The sequence below is a fragment of the Apteryx rowi genome, unplaced genomic scaffold (genome assembly GCF_003343035.1).
Source record: "Apteryx rowi isolate R43461 unplaced genomic scaffold, aptRow1 scaffold_25, whole genome shotgun sequence".
Taxonomy (NCBI): domain Eukaryota; kingdom Metazoa; phylum Chordata; class Aves; order Apterygiformes; family Apterygidae; genus Apteryx; species Apteryx rowi.
In genome coordinates, this window is record NW_020448863.1 from 2,105,483 (window position 1) to 2,118,651 (window position 13,169).

Genomic DNA, 13,169 nt, shown 5'->3' on the forward strand with positions numbered 1-13,169 from the left:
CAGCCTACAGAAAGCAGGACCACGTGGTGAAGGCTCTTCCTGGATCAGGTTGCAGATCCCTGTGGGATGTTTGTAGTAGCTGTTTTACAGGAGCAATTATGTGCAGCAGATAGTAGCCTGAACCCTGCCATAGGTGGCTGCTGGCCTGCAATGTGTAATGGATGACCTTCCCCAGCCACCTGGGAGCACTGCTTAGGTCAGCAAGAAAACAGGGGCCATCCCTTGCCACCTGCAAGGGGCTGGAAAGAGAAGGGGCTGGACAAGTGGCAGGAGAAAGGTGCTATTTTGCCCATTGTTGCTGCTGTACTGCTGCCCACAAAGTGAGAGCTGCAAGGCCAAATAAACTTGCCCCAGAGATTTCAGCTTCCAAAGGTGAATTAGCAAGCCTTCCTCTCCAGGTTTCTCAGGCCTAGTCCCATACTACTTGCTTCTCCTTGGCAGAGCAAACCCCTTCTCCTCCGCTTGTCATACAGTAAGAGCCTCAGGTTCAGGAGGTCAGGTGGAGGGTGTTGTGGGAAGAAAGTAGCTGCTCCTGCGCAAGGAACAGCCATCCCTAAGGTAAGGGTGGGTGTGTTGGGGAGGGCCCAAAGGCAATGATGAGGGTGCCACAGCCCCTCATCAGAAGGACCAAAGGGCAGGAAAAAATGTCGTCATCATCACTGGAACCCTCCTCAAAACCACTCTGTTTAGTCCCAGCCTTGTTCACTCCAGTTCCCGCTGGCTTCACCTTGCCGCCTTTCCCCACTACAGTAGTTCATCACCCTCTTTGTAATCTGTCTCCTCCTCAAAACTTACTCTGCTGCAGCAATCATATTTTGCTGCTCACAAGCACAAGGGCAAAACAGGTTATTCAGTTTTGCCTATGCTTCCATGTCTGTTATTGCATCAGAAGGCCCTGATCTTTCCTAGGATATGCTGAAAAACTCAGCATAAATAATAAAAAAGAATAATTGCAATTGCCTGCTTTGTGATTTTGAATGAATCACCTTGGCCAGAAGTCAGGGAGGTTAATTATTTCATCATAATAGATCACAGATCTCGTTCGATTTATGTTAATGTTTTAGGGATCTCTGCTGAAACTTGCTGTTATGGTTGTGTAATTTGTAAGTTGTTTTTGCAGCTGAGGCTGCCAGTTCTGTTTATACTCAACAATGTGATAGAAATGCTTGGCCCAGTACTGTGTTTGGAAAAGTTGGGGTATGTCAAATGAATTACACCTGTTACAGCTGCTCAACCTACTGCTTATGGCCTAGTAGTTTCAGTGCAATGAAAATAACCTAGTAGGCAAGGAGCAGCTGGGAAGGCATTGGCAAAAATTGAGGGAAAGAGTAGGACAAGATATTCATTCACCCCAAACAGCTTTCTTGAGTAAACATCAAATGAGAAAAGTAGGAGGGTAGCAATGAGAGTAACAGCTCTGGACTGAGACTACTGCCAGCTCCAAATTTGCTTAGGCATATTGCAAGGGGAGGGTAGAATAAGCCCTATCTGACATCCTGGCTGCAGGCACCAAGATGTCTTGCTGCAGCTTTGGTTAGAAATGATACTTATCGGCACGTTACTTTTAATTTGACTTGGTTTATAATTTACAAGATCTGTTTTGATCAAATGGTGAATTTTAGTTTCAGGAAGTTACATTGTGTCCTCTTTGCTTGGGATCAGTAAATCTTCAGTCTGGAAGAAGTTGTGTTGGAATCAGTAAGCACCTTTCAGATAGGGGCTATTGGAAAAAGTGTGTGTGGTTGAGATAGTGGCTGCTTGCAGGTGTAGTGTTATAAAATGCCCTGACAATCACCATTATCCAGCTGGCTTCCCCACCACTCCCTCAGGCAGGGCAATCTGTTTCTTCCTATTTCTTATAAGAGTTCCCGGAGCTGGGACCTACACACATACATCTTGTATGTACTGTACTGCTGTGAAACTGGAAAGTTTGCCAGACTGGGGATAAGTCTTGGTCATTCTACTTTGGGCAACAGGAGCCAAATAGCTGCATTTGGTTATTACGTAGGCTGTGTGCCATGTCTGTTTCTTCACCTCCCTTTTGTCCCTTCATTTCCCAGTTTTGTTTCCAGATTAATGGCTTTATTAGGCAGCAGTGTCAGAAAATGCTTGAGAGTGCGTTCATAAACAAAGGAGGCCATACACAAACCTAGCTGAAAATTGCCCTTTGTACTGTCATTATGAACAGCGGGGATGTGGATGGGGRTTAATGCTAATCCATAATGCATCCTTAATGCTGCCTGCAGGGTTGGAGCAATGTTGACAAAGCAAAGAAATAAATTGCCGTTTATAAAGGTCATAGGTGATACCATGGTATTACTGTGATAATTTTTCAATATGAGTGATGCTTAAAGTAATAGGCACTGATACTTAATCAGTATTTCTGGTATTAGTCACCTGGCCTTGCTCCACACTCTTTTTGCATGTCCTGCTGTGTCTCTGTTTTCCCTCCCACCAGTGTGGTTGAGCAGCACGAGATGCTGGGGCAGAATTTCTGGGCATGTTAAGCCAAGGGCAGGGGGCTGGGGGGTGGAGGAGGGTGTCTCTCATCCAAGTAAGGGGTTGTGTAGGGGGCCTTATCACTCAGAGATGTATAAGAGGTTGAGGGTGCTGGCAGTACTTTGTGCTGCAGACCACATCGTGAGAGGGAGTACCCTAAGGATGGGTTTTCCAAGACCCCACTAACTCCTGTCAAAAAGATTGAATGTATTACAGTAATTAGTGGTGCCTTAAAAAGTGTTGGGATTCTGAAAGATTGAGCTGATTTCTGTGCTGTTAACTTGTTGCACTTGCTGATTGATAAAGAGAGGGAGAGAAGTACAACGGAATGAATAAAGATCCTTAAGAAAAAAAATAGGCAACAGTAATGGCCAAAACCATGTTTTAAATGCAAGTTTAACAGGATTTGTCAGAATTATAGGGATCAGGAAAACTGCCTTCTTGCCTGTTTAATGACTGTTGCCCTGTCTATGCAGTTTAGCCAATATTTGAGGCCTTTTGCAGGGTGTCCCTGGAGTTATTTGAAGAAAGAGTTACGAGTCAGGTGTTGCATCTGATGTTGGCAAGTCAGGTGTTTTCCAAATGCCTGAACAAAAGCCAATTTTCCTAAATGCTGAAGGAAGTGAGAAATGGCAGGCAGGCTCCTTGTTCAGAGCGTCCAGGAAGCTCTGTGCTCAGGAAACTCTTTGTTTCCTTTCAGGATAACCATCATAGCTACCTCACTAGGATTTCTGCCTTCAGCTGATTCAGCCTGAATCCCAGTCTGGTGATTTCTGTTTATGACTGCAGGAGGTCACCAGGCCTTGGGGCAGATGTCACTGAACTAAGCAGTGTGGGCTGTTGCTTTGGGCCGCATGTACTGCTGTTTGTGACTGCCCATCGCACAGGAGTAGCCCTTTATTGAAGTTACAGGTGAGAGTGGTTGGCCCAGTCCCCTGTCTTTAATGAGCCAGCGTAGGAGTGACTTTCAATCTGGGACACTCTCTGCATTAGCCATTACAGCATAACAGTGTGACTGTTTTTGAGTGAAGTAATTTTATTAAATTCTCTCTCACATGACAGAAACTTTGTCGCTCTGCCCAAGGATCTTTCAAACCCCAGGTTTCCAAGGCTTGAGAAAAATTTTGGTGGCAAAACTGGATCAAGGAATCCCCAAATGCTCCCATGAGGGCACATTTCTTCCCTTGTGGCTGTAGCTCACTGCTCCCTCTACATCTGTTCGTGGAACTGCCAGATAAGCCACGTTAAAATCATTCCCTATCCTTAAAATAAATATTGTTTGTTAACCCAGATGAGCTTAGAGAGTGAACTGTTCTGTTGTTCTAGTGCTTGTAGTTCATATAGTGCTTTCAACTAGCTGTGTTACCATAGCTGAGGAAGTGGCAAACACGGACAGAAATTAGCAGGTTGATGGGAGGCCTGCAGGACAAGACTCTATGATGTTTCTGGTGTCCAAGACAGTTTATTGTAAGATGATTATCTTAATGAAAATGGTCTGAGATGAGACAGAAGCATTAACTTCAGGGAGGGCTGTTAATATCACTGGCAATAAGAATTCTTAGAAGCTCTGATTCAAGCATCTCTGTCCTGAGATAAAGCCCTATATAACTGTGTTCTGCATCCTTGCATAAGTCCCACTGACATCCTACTCTCACCTAAGTGTTTTCCTGAACTATGTCTTACAGTGTGGATAATTGCTGGCACTGTTTTCTGGCTTTTATTTCGATGCATGCTTTTCTGTGTTATCTTTCTTTCAAAGTGCATGATAAGAGGTTGTCAGATAAAATTCATTTTTATTTTCAGTACATCATTAATAGTGCTTTTCCCATTGGAGCATTCACTGCCAGCAGGATAAAGGGTACTCTAAAGAGTTAAGAAGAGTAATTGTTTTTTCATCAGCTTGTGTATTAGTACAACCAGGCTAATGCACTATAGTATCTAGACAAGCCCTATGACTGGAGATTGTTTAAAAGAAGCTTTTAGCTATTCATGTGCTCCAGCTCTCAGTTAATTTCACAGCTAAGCCATTAAGCAAAAAAGCACAGTAAAAAATAGGCCACTGTTCATTAAAGACGTCTTGAAAATTGGGTTGTTTACAGAGTTACAGAGTTTACAGAGGTGGGTAAATTTTCAAAAGCTTGAGACTAATTTTGTGCAAAATGTGTGCTGAGTATGAAAAGTCAAAGTTAGTGATATCTCTTGCAGAGCTTCCTTCTTAAGTGCACATGCAAATTATTTGAACTGAAGAGTCTGAAGTAACTGCATTCTAGTCTATTCTATATGTACCCAAGGTGGAAGAATGAGATTTCTCTCTGTAATAATGGGCAGTGCTTTCTGAATCATGGTAGGAAAGAAAATGCAGCCTAGAATTGAATTGTCTCTTGAATTCTTCCTTCCTTTCCTCACTGACCAGCCCAGCATAAATGCTGAGATGCCATRGAAAGAGAAGGGAGAAAGCAGATCAAGACCCTGCCAATTTTACAGCCCTCTCTAGTTGTTTTGTCCCTGTCTGTGTGTAATGGGGGAGTGACATTCCAGAGATCCTGCTTTCCTTCCTCCCCCTGCTCTTCTTTATCATAATTCACACATAAAAAAAAAGATACTTATCTGCAGCTAGTTAGTTATGGCTTGTATGAGAAAGCCTTTGCATGGCACAGTTAATCATGTAGGGAAACCTTTAGCCTTCCTTGTCCTAATGGGATCTTTCTAGGAAAATACAAATGTGAAGGAACAAGCTAGTGTAACTCAGGTAATCTGCTGACCACTTATTCTGATCTCTCACATTGGTTTTATGCATTAAAAGAAAATCAGTGTAACATATCTACTTAGTTGTGAGGGGATTTGTTTCTTATGCTGGCTGGTGATCAATTTATGTTCTGAGATACAGCAATCAGAAGTTTCTGGAACTTGTACAGATGTGTACAGAACCATTCACATTAATCTAAATGTCGGAGAAATTTTCATCTGCTAATTTGCTGTTTTGTTGCCTTGTACTCCTTCCCCCACTTAACAGTACTTATATGCTAAGTACTTGTGCTCTAAGAAGCACTGAATGTATGTGTGCATACACAGAAGTATAAACACTTTGTCTGCTACTTAGACATAGCCAATTTTAACCAGTCTGTCAGTAAGTATCCCTGCAGATAAAATACTGTACTTGTCTATGTTCACTGATGTAGAATCATTATTAATTCAGTCTGAATTAATTACTTTTATACACTTCATTTTTGGCTTTATGTTCCTTCAGGCTTCAGACTTGATTATCACCCCAGCTACAACTTTTAAGGAAAAACCAGACCCCAGTGGTTTGGTATTTGGAACTGTGTTCACTGATAATATGCTGACAATTGAATGGTCCTTGGCTTCAGGATGGGAGAAACCTTATATTAAGCCGCTTGAGAACCTTTCATTGCATCCAGCCTCCTCTTCTCTGCATTATGCTGTAGAAGTGAGTACTAAACAGACTTGGAAACTATTTTGTTTGATTAGCTCTTAAAACTATAGCATTGTATTATTTAAGGACTGTTACTGTCTTAACTTTGTTAGTATTTAGTTACGTTTTCTTAACTGATGTAATTCTAGAATAACTTCTTTATTTACAATAGGGTTATGTTTATGTTGGTGTAACGCAGAATCAGCTCTGGTCTGTGGGTTCCAGCACACTTTACTTTGTAGCCCAGTGAGGGAGAGCCCATTTTTCATGTGGTGACCAATTCGTTTTAGAAAGCATTCTAGTTCACTGACAGTGATCAGTCCAATTATTGTCACTGATGTAACTTAATGAAGCACTGGATAAGACTGTGTGAGACTCCAAGGATAGTTTTAATTTGGGGACTGAACATGTACTTTGTGAAATTTATTATAATCTGCTTTAAAGGTTTATAGCTTGGATTGCAGGACAGACTAGACAGATTCTTGTTTGCAACTCCAAACAAGTCTGGAGAGCTCCAAACTAGATCTGAGGCATTCAGCACATACAAGTTTAATGGAGCAGAGAATATTCAGCAAGGAACTTTGGAAAGTGAAATGTTAAGTCGGAAACCAGCGTGGTTAACAGTTTCCGTGCTTAGCTGCTTACTGTCTAAAGCTGCCTTTTGTGTCCCCAGAGCAGCTTCAGCTATACTCACATCTGTGTGAGAGCCTCAGCAGGGCGCACTGAACTACGTGGGAGCGTATGGTAGCCATGGAGGCCTGCTTCTCCTCCCACTCTTGTGCAGGTTGGAGTGACTCCACTGAAGTTAGTGGAACTGCTTGTGCTTCTTTTATCTTTTTTTTTTTTTCCTTTTTTTTACCACCTGCTATCCCTCGGCTCCTGCCTGCACCATTTTTGTTGTTGCTGTTTTTTTCTCATCTAGTCACCTAACCTCCAAAGGACCTGTGTAAATGACAACAGGTCACAACACCCCTGTGACTAAGACTGCAGCTCTTGATCTGCCCAAGGAGCAAGAAACCTCGCTGGAGTCCCAAATCTCTATTTCACTCATAGTAGCGTATTGCTTTAGTGCTCAGCCTCTGGCCCACTCTGAGATCATTGCTAATATGAACATGCTCTTATTTTTTCCTTTTTTTTTTTTTATTCTTTTACCCTTACTGCATCACGTTTCCTCTAGCCAAGAGGACAGACAGAGGAGAATCTGGTGCCAATGCTGTGGCTCAATGAATACACAGTGGGTATAATAAAAATGATGAATTTGGCGTTCCCTCCCCTTTCTCCTTGCCCTTCATGATGCGGTGTAATAGCTTGGATCTGCTGAACTACAGATCCAGCTCCTGTGATGTACAAATGTCAGATAATATTGTTTGCACACCGCTGTAGCAACCAACCATCAAGCAACCACAGCAGTTGCTGTTATTCAAGTTGAGCATTTCTGGAACACATCACTGTCTCCCTCTTTAATGAGTGAAAGGTTTACTGAGCTCCTGAAGGTTAAAAGTACTTATTCTTGGAGAAAAATATTTAATGGCTTGAGAAGGCTTTGTGTTTCAGTAATGATATGATTCTTGCTTTTGTCGAACCATTGGTCAAAGCTTAGTAGTAACATTCCTTCCTCTTCCCCCTCATTAAAAGTTCTATAAATGTGTTGGGAGAAGGGGCGGGGGGACAACTTTTCTGTAATAAGAACAAATAGCATTACAGAAATGTGATACTGCTTAGTAACTGGCCCAATACAAATCATATCCAAGTATCATTTGTATCATTAGCTATGCCATCACTTATTAAAGATGCAATTTTTTCTTGTAGCTACAATGTCTATCTTGGGAACAGTTTCTTTTTCAATACTGTGCACAAAGCTTTTAATAAGGCTGGCATTGTCATAGAATTAAAAGCAATTTTAGGGCAAAAAATTCTGAGTTCTAATTCTGGTTCTGCTGTGTAGTTGGTATGTAGCCTAAGGAAAATTGCCTAGATTCCTGCAACCCGGTTACAACTCAGTTAAAATTTGTCATGTGAAAGGACCTAACTCTGTCATGGAACTGTATGAAAGCTTTTTAAACTTTGCATTTCACTAATCCTTATGGGAAAATGTAGAATTTAATGATAATGAAACCTTTAGTATTCTATAAAAATTACTTACAAGTACTGGGTTCCTTTTCCTTAATCAAAAACCTACATATGTTGTCTTCCAATCACATAGAATGTATTTCCAGTTTTGTGTTTTTTTAACAAAAGAATTCTGAGGAGACTGACAGAAGTAATGCAGTTAAATTCATGGAATTTATGCTGAAATTTAATGTGCAAAGAAATACTTCAGAAAATACATTTTAAAAATCTAAACTCTGTGTACAGGCAAAATTAAAATTCTTTAGTACTTAATCTAAATAATATATGTATGTATTTGTATATTAATGTAGGCTTATATAATACATGTATGTTTATCTATAACTATAACTGGAAATTATCAATCTATAACTGAAAATTACTATGGATATTTTGTGCGCCTGTGTTGTTTTTCTGCAATTAAAAGACACTAACATATTCCGCTGGCAGGGCAATGGGGCAATAGGGGTTTCTGGTAAATTGAACAGCAGCACCAGTCATCCAGATTCTGCAGTTTGATCAGATAATTATGACCAATCTAAACCTTCTGTAAAGTATAGATAAAACATTTTCATGAGTTCTTCCTCTACTGTATGGCTGATGCACCTGTCTCACATGCTAGCTAAACCCCCTTCCCCAGCATGGGGACATACGAGAGAATAGATGGCAAAGAATTTGCTTGTACTACAGTATGATCTGCAACAGACTCCCCTTAATTACCTTATTCTATGCTTCCTATCAAAATGCGTTTTGGACAGAGCCCTAAAAATAATTAACATATTTAATTAAATTCTATAGGTCTTTTTTCATAAGGGAGAATACTGTTTCAGCTCAGCCTTAGATATCAGTCAGGATATGAGGGAATAGTTAAGTCAAACACATGCTACAAATTTTAATTGTTGTAACCAAATTATGAGAAGAATGTTATCAGTAAGTCCCTTGACAGAGTAAGATGTATTTGCAGTGTAGACAGGTTGTCTTTGTAATAAAAACATGAAAATACCACCTCACAGGAGTGTACTGCAAGGACTGACTAGTCGGCATTAATGCTTTGAGTACTGTCAGTGCTAGGAGTGAGTGTTAGGAAGGGAAGGTAGGAAAGTGAAGTTCCTTTATTTCCAAAGGGTATATTATATTTTTACACAGGTCATCATGGGATAACCTACCTCAATTACTATTTGTTTTCCCGTTCCCCTCCTCCTCCCCACCCTTTTTGGCTTGGTAGTTGTTTGAAGGAATGAAGGCTTACCGAGGGGTGGATGGCAAAATCCGTCTGTTCCGACCAAGCCTCAACATGGAGAGGATGGCGCGATCGGCAAGACGAGCAACTCTGCCAGTATGTAACCAAGGCATATCTTATTCTCCTTAGGTCACAGAGTATCTTCATTTTCTGAATGTAAATCTCTGAAACTGTACTGTAGTGTAACATTTATCAAATACTGTAACTCTTGAATAGTTCTATTAAATCTTGCTCARTGAAGGAAGCAGTTTGAAATTTTTTCTTTTAAATCACAACAGAGTTTTGCTTTCTCTCAGCATCTACCTACTGCCTTTGATATAGTGGGTCTGTTTCTGAGAGAGGAGCATTGCTCTTTAGGTCTTTGCATGCAGACAGCTGATGAAATTGCTCTGTTGCCGTAGTTGTTGCTTTTCTTTTTTTCACCTCAGTTAAGCCCTTTAGTGTCCAAGTGCCTTCATTTTTCATCTTGCTAAGAACACTGCTTCTAGCACTCATTTATTGCCAATGAATTTCCTTCAACATTTATTAGCTTTATTACTGTAAGAACTTTTCCTTAAAACTGGGAGACTTGGTCAGCCCATTGTAGTCGTTACCCAAAACACTCCTCTGCCAAAGAGGTGGTGCTCAAGCTCTCAGCACAACCTAGGAAGCCAAGGTGTTGGCTACACACGGAGTTCCTTCCATGTGCTTTGGAGGCTAAAACTGTAAATGACTACTTTTTCTTAACTCTGGAAGAATCTTTGTAACAGCAGGAGGGCATTCAGGCTAGTATATAGAAAGGCACAGAGGCAAAAACCATATGACCTTGAATCCCTTAAGAAAGGGACTCAAAGATGATGTTCTAGTCATATGAACCCCTATGGACTGTCACCACTACTCTTCCTGATAGTGTTCCCCTGAAGATATGGATCTATGAAGACCACAGAGTGTTGAAGCTATATTTCTCCCTTTGCTTTTCCTTTCCAGTGTTTTGATGAGAATGAACTGTTAGAGTGCATCCGGAAGCTTGTGGAAGTGGAAAAGGAGTGGGTCCCATACTCAACCGCTGCCAGCCTGTATATCCGTCCTACTTTAATTGGAACTGAGGTTTGAAGCAATTTTTTTCCTCTTAGCTTTTGTGTATTTAAGTATGAGACCATTAATTCATAAAGCTAAATATGCAGCAGCGAGTAAACGATAGCATTACGGTTCAGGGGTGAATTGTTTTTGTGTTTTTAATTCTGAGTTAATCACCTGCAGGTCTACTTCCCAAATTTGTTGACCACACCACCACCTAGTGGACACATTGGTTCAGATCATTGAATGTAAAGTGTTTCATCTAATTTTCTAAGTGATTACAGTAAAACTTATATATATTTTTTTTTTACTAAAAGGATAGTTATTTGTGACATGATAATCTCTTAAAATATTTCTATTTTACATCCTTTAAATCCTTTATTTTAAATCCTTTTTTATTTTAAATACTTTAAAATATTAGTAATTTAGAGAAAAGATGAAGGAAATCTACTATGTAGTTTTCATTATTTCATTTCATACCTCCACCCTGACCTAAGTGAGAGGATTCTAGAAGATTCTACCCAGTAAATTAAGATGGCTCTCCTGAGAGAGACTCTTAGCAGAACTAAAAATCAATTCTTGTCTTAATTTTTTCTCAAACCCGGATGAACCTGACCTTGGCAGAGGTTTCATAGCACCTAGGTATTTGTGTGCATTCTGCAAGTGGCATGTGGGTGCGAGTCAAGCATAAGGTATTTATGAAGTGTAGGGAGTTTATTTTAATTAAAACTTGAAGGGTTTTTTTGCAGTGGTGAGAGAGAAAGCTTTAATGGTAAAGTATGGGACAAGGAAGCTAAAGAATGTGTGGTTCCCAACTAGGAAAGTCACTTTCCTGCAATAGCCATATCAATCAATACCTACCATAATACTCATTTATTTCACATGTGTTCTAAAACTTCATTAATTTAATGTTTGTAAATTAGTTGCAAATTTTCAGGTAAAAGGATTTGCACACGGTAAATGTGAAGTATTAATATTAAAAATTGGATTTTTTTTTCCTGTTGTTGTTTTTCAGAAATTCTTTTCCTGTTGAACTTTGTTTCAAGTTAGCCACCATATCTGGCCTTTCCCCTGTGTCATATATTGTCACCAGATTGCTTGTTGTGCTATTCTTACATGAATCGGCACAAATAAGGGAACCCAAATAGCATGATCTTTTGAAGGGTTGTAGAAGAATCAGGAAAAGTATCAAGATCTTCATTAATTAATGTTTCTCTTCCTAGAAATTCTGCTGACAGAGTAAGATAGACGGAAATGAGGGGGAAAAAAAGCCTTCTCCCCACCTCAGGAAGACTTATTTGAATGTTCCGGTAGTTTCATGATTATACTGTTATTTTTCCCTCCTGCCTCCCAGTTTAGCTTCATGTGCTTTGTGTACAGTATTTTGCTCAGACATTTTGCCCTAAAGATTGAAGTTCAATTTTGTTTTTTTGTTGTTTTTTGGGTTTTATTTTTTAAGTGAGAACCTAACCTTGGATAGCAAGGATGAGCTTATTCTGTTTAGGTGACTAGTTTCTCTATGGGGAGAGAAAGTAGTAACCCATTCAGTTGCATATAAGATCTCAAGAATGAGATATTCTAATGATTCTAATGAATTGACCCTAAACAAGACAGTCTTTTAACAACCAAGCAAGATCCAGTCTTAGGATGCTTTTTTTGGACTGTGTGTTTCTCTTACTCCTAAAAACTGTGAAAGAAAAATATTTGTAGTGCTAGGAGCTTGTAGCTATTTCTCATATGATTTCTTCGCCTTATTTTAGTCTTTCCCTGGGATCATAATGCTTCAAATGACTCAGTGGTTTCTGAGAAAGGTTGCTCCTGATTAAGAGCAATTCAAACTGTTGTTAGTTCCCCTTCATGTCAGCATACTGACAGCTGGGAAACTGCAGCCCCGTAGGCCCTTTTGAACTGATCTTTTCTGGGTGGTAATAATGACAAAGGCCATGCTTTTTCACAGAAAAGCTCATAGATGATGTTAGATGGCACAGAAACCGTCTCTTCTCAAGTAGGAGTGAAACTTCAGTAATCTCCAGAGAGACAGGTTTCATTCAGTTTCACAGAGGTTTTTCAAGTTGGGGGAAAAAGCTAGTGGTTATTAGGCAAAACTAGTCAACACATTAACCAGAAATACCAGTTTAGCAAAATCTTTCAAACTCTGTTTCTCCTGGAAGCTGCATTAGCCCTCAGAGTCTGTCATCTGGCTAGAAAGAAAGAAATCACTAAGTAGACATGTGACCTAAAATACAGTGTGCATGCACTTCTCTCTCTCCCACATGAGAAGGAGGCCTAGTCCTTTGCCTCTCCATTGATCTGTTTTGCTTAAGCAGTGAATGCTCAAATTGACATGCTGCACTGAGTAATTGCTTATACACAGACAAATTGAAGTGTAAATTCTGCTGTTTGTGGCATCCAGCTACCTACATTTGCATGATCCCAGCAGCCATTACACAGGATTCTAGCTATTACCAAATCACATTATAGTAGCTGCCTCCATGCAACCAGTGAATTTGGTTAATTCATCAGTCTAGAGCTGTGCCAAGAAACATATAGATAAACAGAGTCTCTTACCACAGGATCCAGACTTTGACCAGCAGCAAACTTTTCACCTCCACCTTCACGTGTTGATAGTGATGACCTGGAGTAAGAGAAGCCGTCTCTCAAAGAAGAGAGAAAAACAGCAACACATTCAGGGTTATTTCTTATGCTGTTGTATGTGAACCATTTCCAATAGGCAGATCATTTCAGACTGACATATGGCCTTGCACAGAGCCACTACTTGATTCTACCAATGCCAGGTCCAATTGGCATTGGCTAATTCTAACCACTAATAGAGCT

The 13,169-nt window shown here is 40.2% G+C and overlaps 1 protein-coding gene across 1 annotated transcript in view; it reads left to right on the plus strand.

The window, feature by feature from the left end:
- BCAT1 (branched chain amino acid transaminase 1) overlaps positions 1–13,169 on the plus strand; it is a 66,849-nt gene that overhangs the window by 28,901 nt on the left and 24,779 nt on the right. The window contains exons 3-5 of the mRNA XM_026066904.1: positions 5,747–5,947; positions 9,264–9,374; positions 10,245–10,364. Coding sequence (XP_025922689.1) covers positions 5,747–5,947; positions 9,264–9,374; positions 10,245–10,364 — 432 coding nt within the window. The remainder of the gene's footprint in view (positions 1–5,746; positions 5,948–9,263; positions 9,375–10,244; positions 10,365–13,169) is intronic.